General features: G+C 39.9%; 1 protein-coding gene across 8 annotated transcripts in view; it reads left to right on the top strand.

The window, feature by feature from the left end:
- Positions 1-18,373, top strand: part of LOC128693175 (gamma-tubulin complex component 6) — a 464,079-nt gene that overhangs the window by 224,062 nt on the left and 221,644 nt on the right. For all 8 annotated transcript variants that reach the window (XM_070089457.1, XM_070089462.1, XM_070089461.1 and 5 more), the window contains exons 5-7: positions 3,259-3,512; positions 8,955-9,096; positions 10,096-10,292. In XM_070089457.1, coding sequence (XP_069945558.1) covers positions 3,259-3,512; positions 8,955-9,096; positions 10,096-10,292 — 593 coding nt within the window. The remainder of the gene's footprint in view (positions 1-3,258; positions 3,513-8,954; positions 9,097-10,095; positions 10,293-18,373) is intronic.

Raw genomic sequence — 18,373 nt, 5'->3', positions numbered from 1 at the left:
CAGTCCATCAGTCTACTCAAGATTGATGGACTGAACACATCGACTCAAGGTTGAGGGACTGATTGCCTCATTCTCCTCCTGTTCTTCAAGTTTCTCTTATGTATGGACTGATGAAGCCACTGTGTGGCGAAACGTTTCCTCAATAAAGATACCCAAGAGTTGCACATGTGTCTAATTTATCAACATGTCGGTTCTCTGAACCATTCATCTACAAACAAAAATGGCTAGACAAATATTTCTATTGGAGGCTGGATAGAAGCAGCCTGTTTCAATGTTCATTCTCTGTAAAGTGCTTGTGTAGTATTAACAGGAGAGAATATGTGATGGCAGGATTTACTGTTTTCAGGAGGATTCTTGCTAAGATTTCAGAGAAGGTGAAGCTGCTTTTGTTTTATACTACACAAGCACTTTACAGAGAATGAACACTGAAACAGGCCTTCTCTATCCAGCCTCCAATAGAAATATTTGTCTAACCAGTTTTTTGTTTCCCAAGTAATAGCCTTTATATCGTTTACTCATGTGCAAGTTAATTCTACTGCTGCTGCTGCTGCTGCTGCCGCCGCCGCCGCCGCCGCCGCCGCCGCCTTTGCCGCCGCCTTTGCCGCCGCCAGTATTGCACCTCACTCTGAGCCTATACATACCCTCTGTGTCCATGTACTGTTTGTAACAGCTTGATAAAGCTCCTGGAGAGCGAAACGTTGCCACAATAAAATGTCACATTAGTTGCACTTGTGTCCTTTTAAGTTACACATTGTTGGTAATTCTACCAACTTTATTACAACTTTGTCCTTGGAGGCAAAGAGGGGAATGTATGAGAGTATAGTTTTACCAACGCTCTTATATGGGTGTGAAGCATGGATGATGAATGTTGCAGCGAGGAGAAGGCTGGAGGCAGTGGAGATGTCATGTCTGAGGTCAATGTGTGGTGTGAATATAATGCAGAGAATTTGTAGTTTGGAAGTTAGGAGGAGGTGCGGGATTGCCAAAACTGTTGTCCAGAGGGCTGAGGAAGGGTTGTTGAGGTGGTTCGGACATGTAGAGTGAATGGAGCGAAACAGAATGACTACAAGAGTGTATCAGTCTGTTGCTGGAGTGTATATCAGGTTTCTGTCTTATTTACAATGGACCCTCAACCAATGATTTTAATCCGTTCCAGAGAGCTTGTCCTGTGCCGGATAATTAGCTGAATTAATTTTCCCCATAAGAAATAATGGAAATCAAATTAATCCGTTCCAGACAGCCAAAAGTATTAAAAAATTTTTTTTTTTTTACATGAAAACAATGAGACATGCACAATAAATAAATACATAAATGATAAAATAACACTTACCTTTATTGAAAAGTATTGATGAGTGATGAGACACTGTTTTTCTTGAAGACACTGGGATTTTCAGAGTGATACGTGAGTAAAGGCTTCACTTTGCAATCCCCACTAGCAATACAACAAAACATGAGAGTTAGCCTGTCTTTCATAGGCTTGTGTCCTGGGAGTGCCATTTCCTCCTGAGTAATGTAGGTCCTGTTTGGCATTTTCTTCCAGAGCAGGCCTGTTTCGTCATAATTGAACACTTGTTGGGGTTGGGATTTTTCAGCTTTGCTATGCCTTATCACACTGTGTATGCCACTATGATTCTTAAATCTCTCAAACCAACCTTTGCTGGCCTTAAATTCACCAATATGAGCACTAGTTCCAGGCATTTTTTCCTGTTCACCTGGGTGTTAGTCGACTGGTGTGGGTCGCATCCTGGGGGACAAGATTACCCCTTAAACTCTCCAGGCAGATCTATGTTCACATACGTAGTGCTCCAAAAGTAGATTACATTTTTTTACACGTTTTCAAATGTAAAAAAAAAATCTATTTTTTACATATTTTCAAATGTTGAAAAAACGTAGATCTACGTTTGGACAGTTTAAGGGTTAAGGACCCCAATGGAAATAAGTTTCAGTCCTTGATGATGCACTGACTTTCTTGGGTTATTCTGGGTGGCTAACCCTCTGGGGTTAATTTTTTCTCATTAAGCCACACCACCAACACACACTCCACATCTTCGGGTAGTACAGCTGACGGTGGTGCAGCAGCAGCTGATGGTGGTGCAGCACCAGCTGACGGTGGTGCAGCACCAGCTGACGGTGGTGGAGCACCAGCTGACGGTGGTACAGCACCAGCTGACGGTGGTACAGCAGCAGCTGACGGTGGTACAGCAGCAGCTGACGGTGGTACAGCAGCAGCTGACGGTGGTACAGCAGCAGCTGACGGTGGTACAGCAGCAGCTGACGGTGGTACAGCAGCAGCTGACCGTGGTGCAGCCACAGCTGACCATGGTACAGCAGCAGCTGATGGTGGTACAGCAACAGCTGACCGTTGTACAATAGTATTTCAATAGTATTTCTCACCTTTTTTACCACAGGATTGGCACTAGAAGATTTCTTTGGGCCCACAGTGGCTTATTTAGCAATTACAAACACTAAACACAATGGAATAATGCAAAATATATCGCATGTATGCGTGAAACTGTCCGCCCTCGCTTGTAAGCAGTGGCACACTAGCTGAAGGCAGGGCAGCTGTGGCACTCAGTCTGGACGGACAGGCGGATGTGTTCAGGACGAATGTCGTTACCTGAGTTTTTCATCGTCTGTCGAGCCAATATTTTTACGCAAAAACTCATCTTTGCCCGATTTTTATCGTTAGTCAATGCCATCGATGATTGAGGGTCCACTATATATTGTTTATGCCATATTAGATAAATTGTGACAGATAAATAAGCCGTAGAGTTGATATTAGGGTTATTTTGTGATGCCTCCTGAGAGCAGGAATTCAGCTGGAACGAATTAATTGCATTTCAGTTAATTTAAATGAGGAAAATTGGCCCAGCATACGAACAAATCAGGATATGAACAAGTCCACGGAATGGATTAAATTCATAAGCCAAGGTTCCACTGTATTTTACTTTTTTATTGTTTCTTAATGTCTAGTTCTATTGCTAACTTAGTGTAAACTTATTATCTAACATTTATATGTGTTAGTGTAAACTTGTTATCTAACATTTATATGTGTTAGTGTAAACTTATCTAGATTTATATGCATTTATAAGTGGAAAAAAGGGCATTCCACTTGACGATTTTTGCTTTATGGCGGTAGCCTGGAACCTAACCTGCCATATAAGTGGCGCCCTACTGTAGTATCCTGTCCTTTGGGGAGCTTTAAAATCTTTCATTGGTCCACTTGCCAGGGATGACTATTAGATTTTTTTGCTTCAGAACCAGCCCAGCTTTCTGCCCTCTGGCCCACTACAGTATGGAGACACCTTCATGCAGTCTGCTGAATATAGACCGCACTACATGCACTTTCCTCCCGGGATATTCTCCCTCCCATCATCAATTGAAAATGTGGCTTATAAGAAAAATACTTCTCCATCTGAAGTTGAATGTATGATTGAGCTGAGCAAGGCACCACCTGGAACAGGGGTTAGCCCAATGCTTCTAGGAAGAGACCAGAGTGAAGCATGCGGCAAGTGAGTTATTTGAGGTACACTTCTTTAGTAGTTAAGTATAATTTGAATAAATTCAGTGTAAATTTTCTATTATAAAATTTTGTGGTTTGATTTGTTTTAATATAAGCCTGATATTAAATTGTTCAGCAGTGTAAAGAAACATTAATGTGTAGTACCTTTCCTGGTTTCTTTGTATGGCATTCATAAATTCTGATATAACGTATCTCAGGATACAGTAATATATTCATAATATACATATTTTTCTGTCATTCCTGGCTTCCTTTATTTACTTCACTCCTTTCCTACCACTGTTCTGCATTTTGATAGTGTATTTGGTGGGTGAAAATACACCAACTATTCTGTAGTTTTTCCCTGTGTCACCACAAACCCAGATCAAGCTGTCCTAAACAACATAAGTAATTTAAAATATTATTATTTTTTTTTTTATTATCACACCGGCCGATTCCCACCAAGGCAGGGTGGCCCGAAAAAGAAAAACTTTCACCATCATTCACTCCATCACTGTCTTGCCAGAAGGGTGCTTTACACTACAGTTTTTAAACTGCAACATTAACACCCCTCCTTCAGAGTGCAGGCACTGTACTTCCCATCTCCAGGACTCAAGTCCGGCCTGCCGGTTTCCCTGAATCCCTTCATAAATGTTACTTTGCTCACACTCCAACAGCACGTCAAGTATTAAAAACCATTTGTCTCCATTCACTCCTATCAAACACGCTCACGCATGCCTGCTGGAAGTCCAAGCCCCTCGCACACAAAACCTCCTTTACCCCCTCCCTCCAACCCTTCCTAGGCCGACCCCTACCCCGCCTTCCTTCCACTACAGACTGATACACTCTTGAAGTCATTCTGTTTCGCTCCATTCTCTCTACATGTCCGAACCACCTCAACAACCCTTCCTCAGCCCTCTGGACAACAGTTTTGGTAATCCCGCACCTCCTCCTAACTTCCAAACTACGAATTCTCTGCATTATATTCACACCACACATTGCCCTCAGACATGACATCTCCACTGCCTCCAGCCTTCTCCTCGCTGCAACATTCATCACCCACGCTTCACACCCATATAAGAGCGTTGGTAAAACTATACTCTCATACATTCCCCTCTTTGCCTCCAAGGACAAAGTTCTTTGTCTCCACAGACTCCTAAGTGCACCACTCACTCTTTTTCCCTCATCAATTCTATGATTCACCTCATCTTTCATAGACCCATCCGCTGACACGTCCACTCCCAAATATCTGAATACGTTCACCTCCTCCATACTCTCTCCCTCCAATCTGATATTCAATCTTTCATCACCTAATCTTTTTGTTATCCTCATAACCTTACTCTTTCCTGTATTCACCTTTAATTTTCTTCTTTTGCACACCCTACCAAATTCATCCACCAATCTCTGCAACTTCTCTTCAGAATCTCCCAAGAGCACAGTGTCATCGGCAAAGAGCAGCTGTGACAACTCCCACTTTGTGTGTGATTCTTTATCTTTTAACTCCACGCCTCTTGCCAAGACCCTTGCATTTACTTCTCTTACAACCCCATCTATAAATATATTAAACAACCACGGTGACATCACACATCCTTGTCTAAGGCCTACTTTTACTGGGAAAAAATTTCCCTCTTTCCTACATACTCTAACTTGAGCCTCACTATCCTCGTAAAAAACTCTTCACTGCTTACAGTAACCTACCTCCTACACCATACACTTGCAACATCTGCCACATTGCCCCCCTATCCACCCTGTCATACGCCTTTTCCAAATCCATAAATGCCACAAAGACCTCTTTAGCCTTATCTAAATACTGTTCACTTATATGTTTCACTGTAAACACCTGGTCCACACACCCCCTACCTTTCCTAAAGCCTCCTTGTTCATCTGCTATCCTATTCTCCGTCTTACTCTTAATTCTTTCAATTATAACTCTACCATACACTTTTCCAGGTACACTCAACAGACTTATCCCCCTATAATTTTTGCACTCTCTTTTATCCCCTTTGCCTTTATACAAAGGAACTATGCATGCTCTCTGCCAATCCCTAGGTACCTTACCCTCTTCCATACATTTATTAAATAATTGCACCAACCACTCCAAAACTATATCCCCACCTGCTTTTAACATTTCTATCTTTATCCCATCAATCCCGGCTGCCTTACCCCCTTTCATTTTACCTACTGCCTCACGAACTTCCCCCACACTCACAACTGGCTCTTCCTCACTCCTACAAGATGTTATTCCTCCTTGCCCTATACACGAAATCACAGCTTCCCTATCTTCATCAACATTTAACAATTCCTCAAAATATTCCTTCCATCTTCCCAATACCTCTACCTCTCCATTTAATAACTCTCCTCTCCTATTTTTAACTGACAAATCCATTTGTTCTCTAGGCTTTCTTAACTTGTTAATCTCACTCCAAAACTTTTTCTTATTTTCAACAAAATTTGTTGATAACATCTCACCCACTCTCTCATTTGCTCTCTTTTTACATTGCTTCACCACTCTCTTAACTTCTCTCTTTTTCTCCATATACTCTTCCCTCCTTGCATCACTTCTACTTTGTAAAAACTTCTCATATGCTAACTTTTTCTCCCTTACTACTCTCTTTACATCATCATTCCACCAATCGCTCCTCTTCCCTCCTGCACCCACTTTCCTGTAACCACAAACTTCTGCTGAACACTCTAACACTACATTTTTAAACCTACCCCATACCTCTTCGACCCCATTGCCTATGCTCTCATTAGCCCATCTATCCTCCAATAGCTGTTTATATCTTACCCTAACTGCCTCCTCTTTTAGTTTATAAACCTTCACCTCTCTCTTCCCTGATGCTTCTATTCTCCTTGTATCCCATCTACCTTTTACTCTCAGTGTAGCTACAACTAGAAAGTGATCTGATATATCTGTGGCCCCTCTATAAACATGTACATCCTGAAGTCTACTCAACAGTCTTTTATCTACCAATACATAATCCAACAAACTACTGTCATTTCGCCCTACATCATATCGTGTATACTTATTTATCCTCTTTTTCTTAAAATATGTATTACCTATAACTAAACCCCTTTCTATACAAAGTTCAATCAAAGGGCTCCCATTATCATTTACACCTGGCACCCCAAACTTACCTACCACACCCTCTCTAAAAGTTTCTCCTACTTTAGCATTCAAGTCCCCTACCACAATTACTCTCTCACTTGGTTCAAAGGCTCCTATACATTCACTTAACATCTCCCAAAATCTCTCTCTCTCCTCTGCATTCCTCTCTTCTCCAGGTGCATACACGCTTATTATGACCCACTTCTCGCATCCAACCTTTACTTTAATCCACATAATTCTTGAATTTACACATTCATATTCTCTTTTCTCCTTCCATAACTGATCATTTAACATTACTGCTACCCCTTCCTTTGCTCTAACTCTCTCAGATACTCCAGATTTAATCCCATTTATTTCCCCCCACTGAAACTCTCCTACCCCCTTCAGCTTTGTTTCGCTTAGGGCCAGGACATCCAACTTCTTTTCATTCATAACATCAGCAATCATCTGTTTCTTGTCATCCGCACTACATCCACGCACATTTAAGCAACCCAGTTTTATAAAGTTTTTCTTCTTCTCTTTTTTAGTAATTGTATACAGGAGAAGGGGTTACTAGCCCATTGCTCCCGGCATTTTAGTCGCCTCATACGACACGCATGGCTTACGGAGGAAAGATTCTTTTCCACTTCCCCATGGACAATAGAAGAAATAAAAAAGAACAAGAGCTATTTAGAAAAAGGAGAAAAACCTAGATGTATGTATATATATATATGCATGTGCGTGTCTGTGAAGTGTGACCAAAGTGTAAGTAGGAGTAGCAAGATATCCCTGTTATCTTAGCGTGTTTATGAGACAGAAAAAGAAACCAGCAATCCTACCATCATGCAAAACAGTTACAGGTTTTTGTTTCACAGTCATCTGGCAGGACGGTAGTACTTCCCTGGGTGGTTGCTGTCTACCAACCTACTACTTATTAATTTGTACCGTTTGACAACCAACCAGCTCCTGCTTGACATAGAAAATGTTAACTACAAAATATTTATTAACAAAACAATTAACGACACAACTATTAGGATGAACTGTACTGATGTGTGAAATACAGACAGGATAAAGTCCTTGCCTGCACCTTGATAACATACTGAAATTCAACACACATCCAAAACATCAAGAAAAGCTTTTAAAACATTAAGCATTCTTTCAGAAATTTTCATATGCATTCACTAGCCCTCATTAATGCTACTGTACTACATACTAATCTTCTAGCCTTAATTACAGTATACAGCCTCTCCTTAATGACGGAGTTCCGTTCTTAAGACCATGTTGGTAAATGAATTCGTGGCTAAGTGAGGAGCATACTATAATGGTAGTGGGTTTGTGTTGACCATCTTTGATATTGTTTTAATGTCACCTTTGCACCATTTATAGCATTTCTGGTATATTTTTAAATGTTTATACAGTAGTGTACTGTATATTGTAATAAACAGAATAGAGGAAATCAGCTCTAATATACATTATGTAGTTATGCATACTGGTCAGAGACCCCGTCGTAAGTCCAGGGCATCGGTAAATGAGTACATCACTAAGTGAGGAGAGTCTGTATATACAAAGTAACGAAAACAGTTCACAACATGACAAAAGGTTGCCATAAAAATGATGCCGAACTAGATAATATATTTCCCCTCTCCATAAAATAATTAAACCCACTTAGCATATAAACTACTCATACATTGTACTGTGTACTTCTGGATTAAACATGCTTACATAGACATTTAGTTTTTTAATATTATAGTAAACCCTCGTACAGCACAGCTTCACATTGCACAATTTTCTTGCATTATGACTGAAAAAATACAACCAAAAATTTTTATGCAAAAGTTTTTAATACATACTGTAAAACAAAAGTTATTTAATGCACAAAATGTTGGTAGTACATGCTGTGGTACATGACCCCTTCCCTTCCTTTGACAACCCACACTACTTACTTTTGCATTTGCATTCTGGAAATGGTTTGTGCCTCAATCTTTTTATCAAGCTGTTTTATATATTTTCAGCATTATTTATGCTTCTTGATATGAAGCCAAGAATTCTATTTGCTTTATTGCAAACATTTATGCACTTTAGATTGCTGCTAACCAGAACTTCTAAATCTTTTTGCATTCAGAGTAATTATGATCTACATTATTTAGTTTATAAGTGCTATGGTTATTTTCCTTTCCAAGACTTTGAACTTTGCATTTGTCTGTATTACACTGCATCTGCCACTTCTTCCCTACTGGGGTAGGGACCCCTTCTTCAGTGTGCAGACACTGTACTTCCCACCTCCAAGACTCAAGTCTGGTTAACTGGACTCTGTAAGGAAAGAATGGATTATTTTGCATATTGGTAAAATGTATCTTTCTCTCTCAGAGTCATGGGAGCATTATTACAGAAGCAAAGTGGAGAGGTGGAACCAGATGCTTTATTGTCTATTCCCGAGCTGCCAACTAATGCCCAAGGATACAGTTACTTCAGTCATCTTCCCAAGACCTTACCTTCACCTCCAAGTGCAGTAAGTCTTGGATTTAAGTGCGTTTCTGCCAGTAATATTGTAGAAAAGGCACAAGTTGCAGAGCAAGCATTTTATGGGACATTTTGCTCTGTGTAGAGCTTTATAGTCATTCTTTATAAAACTGAACAGAGAAATGCTGTCCTAATGTAAGCTTGTTCTGCAACCTGTTTTTGTCACTGCATTAAATCTTAGTCACTCTCCACATTAAGTTGAACCTTGTTTCATAATAAATTAGCTTCTAGTAAAAAAAAATACTAAATCTTTTCAACCAAGTTCATTAGATTTAATGTTATGCAGTATATATTTCCTCAGATGTGTATGCACTTTCATATGATACCAAGGGCTGCTTTTCAGAACTTAGACTATTTTGAAGTCTTTCTTTCGTTGCAAGTAAAACATAGTTTTTGTATTTTAAAGCATAAATTGATTAAAAATAGACATTACTGATATTTTCTTATCCCTAATAGGTTAAGGAATCAAAAGTTTCTGGACTTATAGTTTCATCCGTGTTTCTTTATTTGGTACTGGACATATAAAGACTTGTTAACCTTTAAACTGTAGATCTACGTAGATCTACGTTGGCATGCATAGCGTTCTGAACATAGATCTACGTTTTTTCACATAAAGCATGTAAAATCATACGTAGATCTACGTTCGGAGCACTACGCACGTCAACGTAGCTCTTTGTTTGAACAGTTTAAGGGTTAAAATACAAAATACTTGGCTGTTGTGAGACATGTCAAGTGGACCTGTGACAAATAGAGCTTTGTCTATAGCTTGTTGATGAACTATTGTCAGAAAAATTTTGCCAACAATCTCTTATTTCCAAGTGATGTTTTAAGTATTCTTGCAGACACATGCCATTGTTGTTATCCCAGCCATACTAATCCATATTACCACATTTCTTCTCCTTGAGTCTGGCCTTGAACTTTGATGTTGAGAAAATATTTGTTCATTTAATCTTTGCAAATAATGATGTTTTATGCAATCACATTCTAGGTGTGTAGCGATGAAGGATATGCATCATCTCGGGCAGCCAATCTCCAAACCCCAGAAGATGACATGGAAGATGTATGGGAAGCTGTACTTAAAGGTCCACCTTTGACTTCTCGTCGTACATGGGAGACCCTGGATCACGTTCCTTTGAGCAAAGAAAAATTATTCTTGTCTGAAGCAGGACCAGATTCATCTCACAAGTAATGTGACTCTTTATATAACTAGTGAAAATTATTGTATTATTCTGGACAAGAAGTATTCTAGCCAATAAGCCTACTGGTTCCTAGTAAACTATGATCATAATTACTGTATTTTTTTTTTTTACTGTCAGTTCCTTTTAATGAAGTTACTCATTATTAAGAGCATATACAGTAGACCGTCATTTAATCCGTAAACGGTCCAAACGTATATATACGTTCACTACCCCAGTGCCCCAGATATTTTGAAAAAATAAAAAAATCGTTTGTTTTTATTGAAAAAAAATGAGCACATTTTTCTAAGTGTTATAGGATAAAAATTTGTTAGGGTCAGTACTTACCGAGATATGAGGCCGCAAAGTTGGCCCTTAGAGATCACCTGGCGGCAACGTGGAGCGCTGCCACTTGTAGAAGTGTTGCCAATATATCTTTTTTTCCATTTTTCATATTTATATAATTTTTATGTTCTGATAATTACAATTTATAGTAGTTCTTGTCATTTCATAACTAATCTTTGTTCTGACACTAGTATTAGGTACTGAAATTGTACTCACATTGTCACAAACACAGTGACAGGTGGACATTTACACCTGCCTTGGTCATTTACTATTGTCTTTGAATATATACAAAGTATTTATAGGTCCCAGCCATGTTTTGGATATGTGGAAGTCTTCTTTCTTTCAACACACCGGCCGTATCCCACCAAGGCGGGGTGGCCCAAAAGGAAAAACGAAAGTTTCTCCTTTTACATTTAGTATTATATACAGGAGGAGAGGTTACTAGCTCCTTGATCCCGGCATTTTAGTCACCTCCTACAACACGCATGGCTTACGGAGGAAGAATTCTGTTCCACTTCCTCATGGAGGTAAGAGGAAATAAACAAGAACAAGAACTAGTAAGAAAATAGAAGAAAACCCAGAGGGGTGTGTATATATATGCTTGTACATGTATGTGTAGTGTGACCTAAGTGTAAGTAGAAGTAGCAAGATGTATGTGGAAGTATATAATAATGAGGAGGAGGAAGAGGAGGAGGAGGAGGAAGAGAAGAAGGAGGAGGAGAAGGAGAAGGAGAAGGAGGAGGAGGAGGAGGAGGAGGAGAAGAATAAGTAATAATAATGAAATAATAAGTTCCCTTGAAGCATGAAAAACAAAGTCCACCCCTGACAGTGACGTGATAAGAAGAGATAACATTTGATAAGAGATGACGTTTGATGAACATTCGCAAGGGTGCAGTGATAAGACTTGATAAGAAAAGATTAGGGCCTGCTTTGTTTTTACTTGTACACAAACATGTCTGTCTATTTGTTTGGCTGTCAAGCTCCGTCTATCTGTCGATCCGTCTAGCTCTCTGTCTCAGAGAGAGCCACAAGACTGCATCATCACATTTACTCACATCTTCAAGCAGAGTATAGCACTTTGTCTGGATTTTTTGGGTTATCCTAGGTAATTTACACTATGTATACTTGTATTTATGTGTACCTGTGAGACAGAGATAGACAGACAGATAGAAAGAGACAGATACAGATACAAAGATAGAGACAGACAGAGATAGAGACAGACAGAGATAGACAAATGGAGATAGAGCCAGTCCGCCAGCAGCCGGCCAGCCACACAGCTGGCTGCCATGCAGCTGGCCAGCCAACTAGCCAGCCAATCACCCAGTCAGGCAGCCAGCCTGCCAGCCAGCCAGAATTGTTTCTCTTTACTTAGGGTATAGGTTATAAGACATTCTGAAAGGGTGTTGCACAAATATTGCACATGGGTTATTATCGAGGTTTTTTGTTATTTCCTCGACTACTTGTGTCCACATCCACCTCAAAGCCACTAAACTCAGGGTCAAAATCACTTTCCTCTTAAAATAGGAGTGTTAATACTACATGACATCAGTGAATCCCAGGTGTTTGCTGCGCTGTTTGCTCTAGCTGGCGCTCATGTGAACTGGTGCTCCCGCAAGGTACTAAGTGGTCCCAGATTTTTTAATACTGCGCACACTGAGTGTTAGAACCAATTCTATGCTGACAAGGCATCTCAGGCCAATCGTGCCAAATTTGAAGGCAGGAAAAATAAAACGTTTGTATACGTTTGGGGCACTAGGGGTAAAAACATACATATACGTTTGGACTGTTTACGTGTTAACACAGTAGTTATGTTCCTGAAAATGCCATGTTAGTCAAAACTGTGTTAGACAAACTAAAGAATTTGTGGAAAAAATAGGGTTACATTCCTGGGAGCCCCCAAAAAGCCAAGCAACTTTTTTTTAGACCTCCAGATCTTACAAAATAAAAGTGAATATGTAATTGTAGTGCATTGTCGTACTATATTACTGCTTAAGACTACAAATGCTATAGAAATAATAGTATTTCTTACCTTAAATTATGGGTAGTAGTGTTTGTGGATTGTGAAGAGAGTGGATATGGATGGTGTGGCCCTACTGAGTTGAGGTGGATGGTTGTTGGTTGTCAGCAGAAGTGAACGGTAGAGGTTCTGGTACTGAAGTCGATGGTTGTATTGGAGTGTGCATAAATTTTGTAATGGATCTCTGGGCTCTTTTACCCTGCAGTACATTATACAACTGATGGTAAGGCATCATCAGCTGGTCTAGACCCCGTTTCAAAGCAATGCTTCTAGATTTGTTATTGTATAATTATACTATTACTATCAATAAATAATATCTACCTATCATATTTATTCCAGAATAATATTAGGTATAACATAAATAACATAGAAACATGATAAAGAGGCACAAATTAATAAAAACTGACATTACATAGAGAGATATTGAAAGGTAGGCAGGAGCTGTGTAAGTAAGTAAGTAAGTTTATTCAGGTATACACAAATACAGTTACATAGAATTATCATACATAGCAGCATATGTGTAGAGAACCTAGGATAACCCAAAAAAGTCAGACAGAGTGACTTATTTCCATTGGGGTCCTTTTACCTTATTATTATAATATAAAGGTTATCCCTTCATAAATGTTACTTTGCTCACACTCCAACAGCACGTCAAGTATTAAAAACCATTTGTCTCCATTCACTCCTATCAAACACGCTCACGCATGCCTGCTGGAAGTCCAAGCCCCTCGCACACAAAACCTCCTTTACCCCCTCCCTCCAACCCTTCCTAGGCCGACCCCTACCCCGCCTTCCTTCCACTACAGACTGATACACTCTTGAAGTCATTCTGTTTCGCTCCATTCTCTCTACATGTCCGAACCACCTCAACAACCCTTCCTCAGCCCTCTGGACAACAGTTTTGGTAATCCCGCACCTCCTCCTAACTTCCAAACTACGAATTCTCTGCATTATATTCACACCACACATTGCCCTCAGACACGACATCTCCACTGCCTCCAGCCTTCTCTTCGCTGCAACATTCATCACCCACGCTTCACACCCATATAAGAGCGTTGGTAAAACTATACTCTCATACATTCCCCTCTTTGCCTCCAAGGACAAAGTTCTTTGTCTCCACAGACTCCTAAGTGCACCACTCACTCTTTTTCCCTCATCAATTCTATGATTCACCTCATCTTTCATAGACCCATCCGCTGACACGTCCACTCCCAAATATCTGAATACGTTCACCTCCTCCATACTCTCTCCCTCCAATCTGATATTCAATCTTTCATCACCTAATCTTTTTGTTATCCTCATAACCTTACTCTTTCCTGTATTCACCTTTAATTTTCTTCTTTTGCACACCCTACCAAATTCATCCACCAATCTCTGCAACTTCTCTTCAGAATCTCCCAAGAGCACAGTGTCATCAGCAAAGAGCAGCTGTGACAACTCCCACTTTGTGTGTGATTCTTTATCTTTTAACTCCACGCCTCTTGCCAAGACCCTCGCATTTACTTCTCTTACAACCCCATCTATAAATATATTAAACAACCACGGTGACATCACACATCCTTGTCTAAGGCCTACTTTTACTGGGAAAAAATTTCCCTCTTTCCTACATACTCTAACTTGAGCCTCACTATCCTCGTAAAAACTCTTCACTGCTTTCAGTAACCTACCTCCTACACCATACACTTGCAACATCTCCCACATTGCCCCCCTATCCACCCTGTCATACGCCTTTTCCAAATCCATAAATGCCACAAAGACCTCTTTAGCCTTATCTAAATACTGTTCACTTATATGTTTCACTGTAAACACCTGGTCCACACACCCCCTACCTTTCCTAAAGCCTCCTTGTTCATCTGCTATCCTATTCTCCGTCTTACTCTTAATTCTTTCAATTATAACTCTACCATACACTTTACCAGGTACACTCAACAGACTTATCCCCCTATAATTTTTGCACTCTCTTTTGTCCCCTTTGCCTTTATACAAAGGAACTATGCATGCTCTCTGCCAATCCCTAGGTACCTTACCCTCTTCCATACATTTATTAAATAATTGCACCAACCACTCCAAAACTATATCCCCACCTGCTTTTAACATTTCTATCTTTATCCCATCAATCCCGGCTGCCTTACCCCCTTTCATTTTACCTACTGCCTCACGAACTTCCCCCACACTCACAACTGGCTCTTCCTCACTCCTACAAGATGTTATTCCTCCTTGCCCTATACACGAAATCACAGCTTCCCTATCTTCATCAACATTTAACAATTCCTCAAAATATTCCCTCCATCTTCCCAATACCTCTAACTCTCCATTTAATAACTCTCCTCTCCTATTTTTAACTGACAAATCCATTTGTTCTCTAGGCTTTCTTAACTTGTTAATCTCACTCCAAAACTTTTTCTTATTTTCAACAAAATTTGTTGATAACATCTCACCCACTCTCTCATTTGCTCTCTTTTTACATTGCTTCACCACTCTCTTAACTTCTCTCTTTTTCTCCATATACTCTTCCCTCCTTGCATCACTTCTACTTTGTAAAAACTTCTCATATGCTAACTTTTTCTCCCTTACTACTCTCTTTACATCATCATTCCACCAATCGCTCCTCTTCCCTCCTGCACCCACTTTCCTGTAACCACAAACTTCTGCTGAACACTCTAACACTACATTTTTAAACCTACCCCATACCTCTTCGACCCCATTGCCTATGCTCTCATTAGTCCATCTATCCTCCAATAGCTGTTTATATCTTACCCTAACTGCCTCCTCTTTTAGTTTATAAACCTTCACCTCTCTCTTCCCTGATGCTTCTATTCTCCTTGTATCCCATCTACCTTTTACTCTCAGTGTAGCTACAACTAGAAAGTGATCTGATATATCTGTGGCCCCTCTATAAACATGTACATCCTGAAGTCTACTCAACAGTCTTTTATCTACCAATACATAATCCAACAAACTACTGTCATTTCGCCCTACATCATATCTTGTATACTTATTTATCCTCTTTTTCTTAAAATATGTATTACCTATAACTAAACCCCTTTCTATACAAAGGTTCAATCAAAGGGCTCCCATTATCATTTACACCTGGCACCCCAAACTTACCTACCACACCCTCTCTAAAAGTTTCTCCTACTTTAGCATTCAAGTCCCCTACCACAATTACTCTCTCACTTGGTTCAAAGGCTCCTATACATTCACTTAACATCTCCCAAAATCTCTCTCTCTCCTCTGCATTCCTCTCTTCTCCAGGTGCATACACGCTTATTATGACCCACTTCTCGCATCCAACCTTTACTTTAATCCACATAATTCTTGAATTTACACATTCATATTCTCTTTTCTCCTTCCATAACTGATCATTTAACATTACTGCTACCCCTTCCTTTGCTCTAACTCTCTCAGATACTCCAGATTTAATCCCATTTATTTCCCCCCACTGAAACTCTCCTACCCCCTTCAGGTAGTAGGTTGGTAGACAGCAACCACCCAGGGAAGTACTACCGTCCTGCCAGATGACTGTGAAACAAAAACCTGTAACTGTTTTGCATGATGGTAGGATTGCTGGTTTTCTTTTTCTGTCTCATAAACACGCTAAGATAACAGGGATATCTTGCTACTCCTACTTACTCTTTGGTCACACTTCACAGACACGCACATGCATATATATATATACATACATCTAGGTTTTTCTCCTTTTTCTAAATAGCTCTTGTTCTTTTTTATTTCTTCTATTGTCCATGGGGAAGTGGAAAAGAATCTTTCCTCCGTAAGCCATGCGTGTCGTATGAGGCGACTAAAATGCCGGGAGCAATGGGCTAGTAACCCCTTCTCCTGTATACAATTACTAAAAAAGAGAAGAAGAAAAATTTTATAAAACTGGGTTGCTTAAATGTGCGTGGATGTAGTGCGGATGACAAGAAACAGATGATTGCTGATGTTATGAGTCCGGCCTGCCGGACTCAAGTCCGGCAGGCCGGACTTGAGTCCTGGAGATGGGAAGTACAGTGCCTGCACTCTGAAGGAGGGGTGTTAATGTTGCAGTTTAAAAACTGTAGTGTAAAGCACCCTTCTGGCAAGACAGTGATGGAGTGAATGATGGTGAAAGTTTTTCTTTTTCGGGCCACCCTGCCTTGGTGGGAATCGGCCAGTGTGATAATAATAAAAAAAAAAAAAAAATAAAAAAAAAAATAAAGGTTATAATATTTTCTTATTATTCTACAATGAAGATAACATCTTATTATCATACTAAAAAGACTATCTACTACACCAAGGTCATTAAGACTATCTACAATACGAGGGTCATTACTAGGAATATGGTAAAATTTACACGTATGTTAGCTAAAAAATAGAAAATCATTCCCCTCCCTTTCTGTAGCTACATTCATCAGACACCTTTTGGCAGTCTTCTTGAACTGGTTCATGCTATGACTGGCTTTGACATGTGTGGGCAGTCTGTTCCATTCCTTTATTGCTGTACAATAAAAGGTGTTTGAAGCCTGGCCACTGACTGTGGGTACTACAAAGTTGTGCTCTCTCCCCCTAGTACTGTGATTGCTTTGGTTCCCAACCTTGACAAAATTGACAGCAAGATATTCTGGACATTGTTTGTGAGCAATTTTATAAACATGATTTAGCTTCAGTTGTTTTACTCTGTCTTCAACATTCAGCATATCCAACTGCTGTAATTCATCCTGGCCTACATGTTCTCTTGGTCCCAACCCCAGGATGAATCTTACGATTTTGTTCTGGGTGATTTGCAGTCTATCTTTCAGTTTTTTTGTCAAGGCAGAGTACCAAGAAGAGCAAGCGTAATCCATATGGCATTGTATAAGGGCTAGACATAGGGTCCTGCGAGCCTCAGTAGGTAGACACTGTGCTTGTCTATACAGGAACTTCAGTCTGGCATTTGCTTTCTTTACTACACTGTTCCCTATCAATTCTCCTGACATGCATGGGTCAAAGGGGATTCCCAAATATTTTACTGATGAAACCAAAGTGATGGGCTCCCCATTACATTGAACATTAAAATTATTTGCCCTTCTCAGTTTGTTTCGTGCCAAAGAGAATGGCTTCAGTTTTCCCTAGGTGTGGTGATAGTTTGTTGTCTACTAACCATTTGCTGCAGGACTCCAGTTCCAGTGTTAAAACATTAGCAATATCTTGTGGGTCTTTACCTGACACTAACAGAGCACTGTCATCTGCATACAGTAGGAGTTTGCACTTGACACTGATAGGCATATCATTGACATAACATAAGAATAATAAGGGACCCAGAATACTACCTTGGGGAACTCCACATGTTATCGGCAGGGGTTCTGATTCTGTTTTGTTGATTTTGACTATTTGTCTCCTGTTGCTAAGGTAGGACTTAAACCAGTCTACAGAACCTATACCGATAGCTTGAAGTTTATTACATAATATATTGTGGTTGACAGTATCGAAGGCCTTTTGCAGGTCTAAGGTTACCATACCTATGAGGTTCCCCTTTGACAGTTCAGTTCTCAGGTAATCGATCAGATTAATAAGGGAGGTGTCGGTTGAGTAGGATCTTCTAAAGCCCGATTGATAGCTATGGAGAATGTTGTTGTCATTAAGGTACTTAACTACTTGAGAATACACCGCCCTCTCTAGAATTTTAGATATTATACTGAGTATACTAACCGGCCTATAGTTGCTTACATCAGACCTACTATTTTTCTTGAAGATAGGAGTAACTCTGGCCT

Source organism: Cherax quadricarinatus, chromosome 28, assembly GCF_038502225.1.
Source record: "Cherax quadricarinatus isolate ZL_2023a chromosome 28, ASM3850222v1, whole genome shotgun sequence".
In the NCBI taxonomy this organism is placed as follows: Eukaryota; Metazoa; Arthropoda; class Malacostraca; order Decapoda; family Parastacidae; genus Cherax; species Cherax quadricarinatus.
This window is presented reverse-complemented; position numbering and strand designations above follow the sequence as displayed.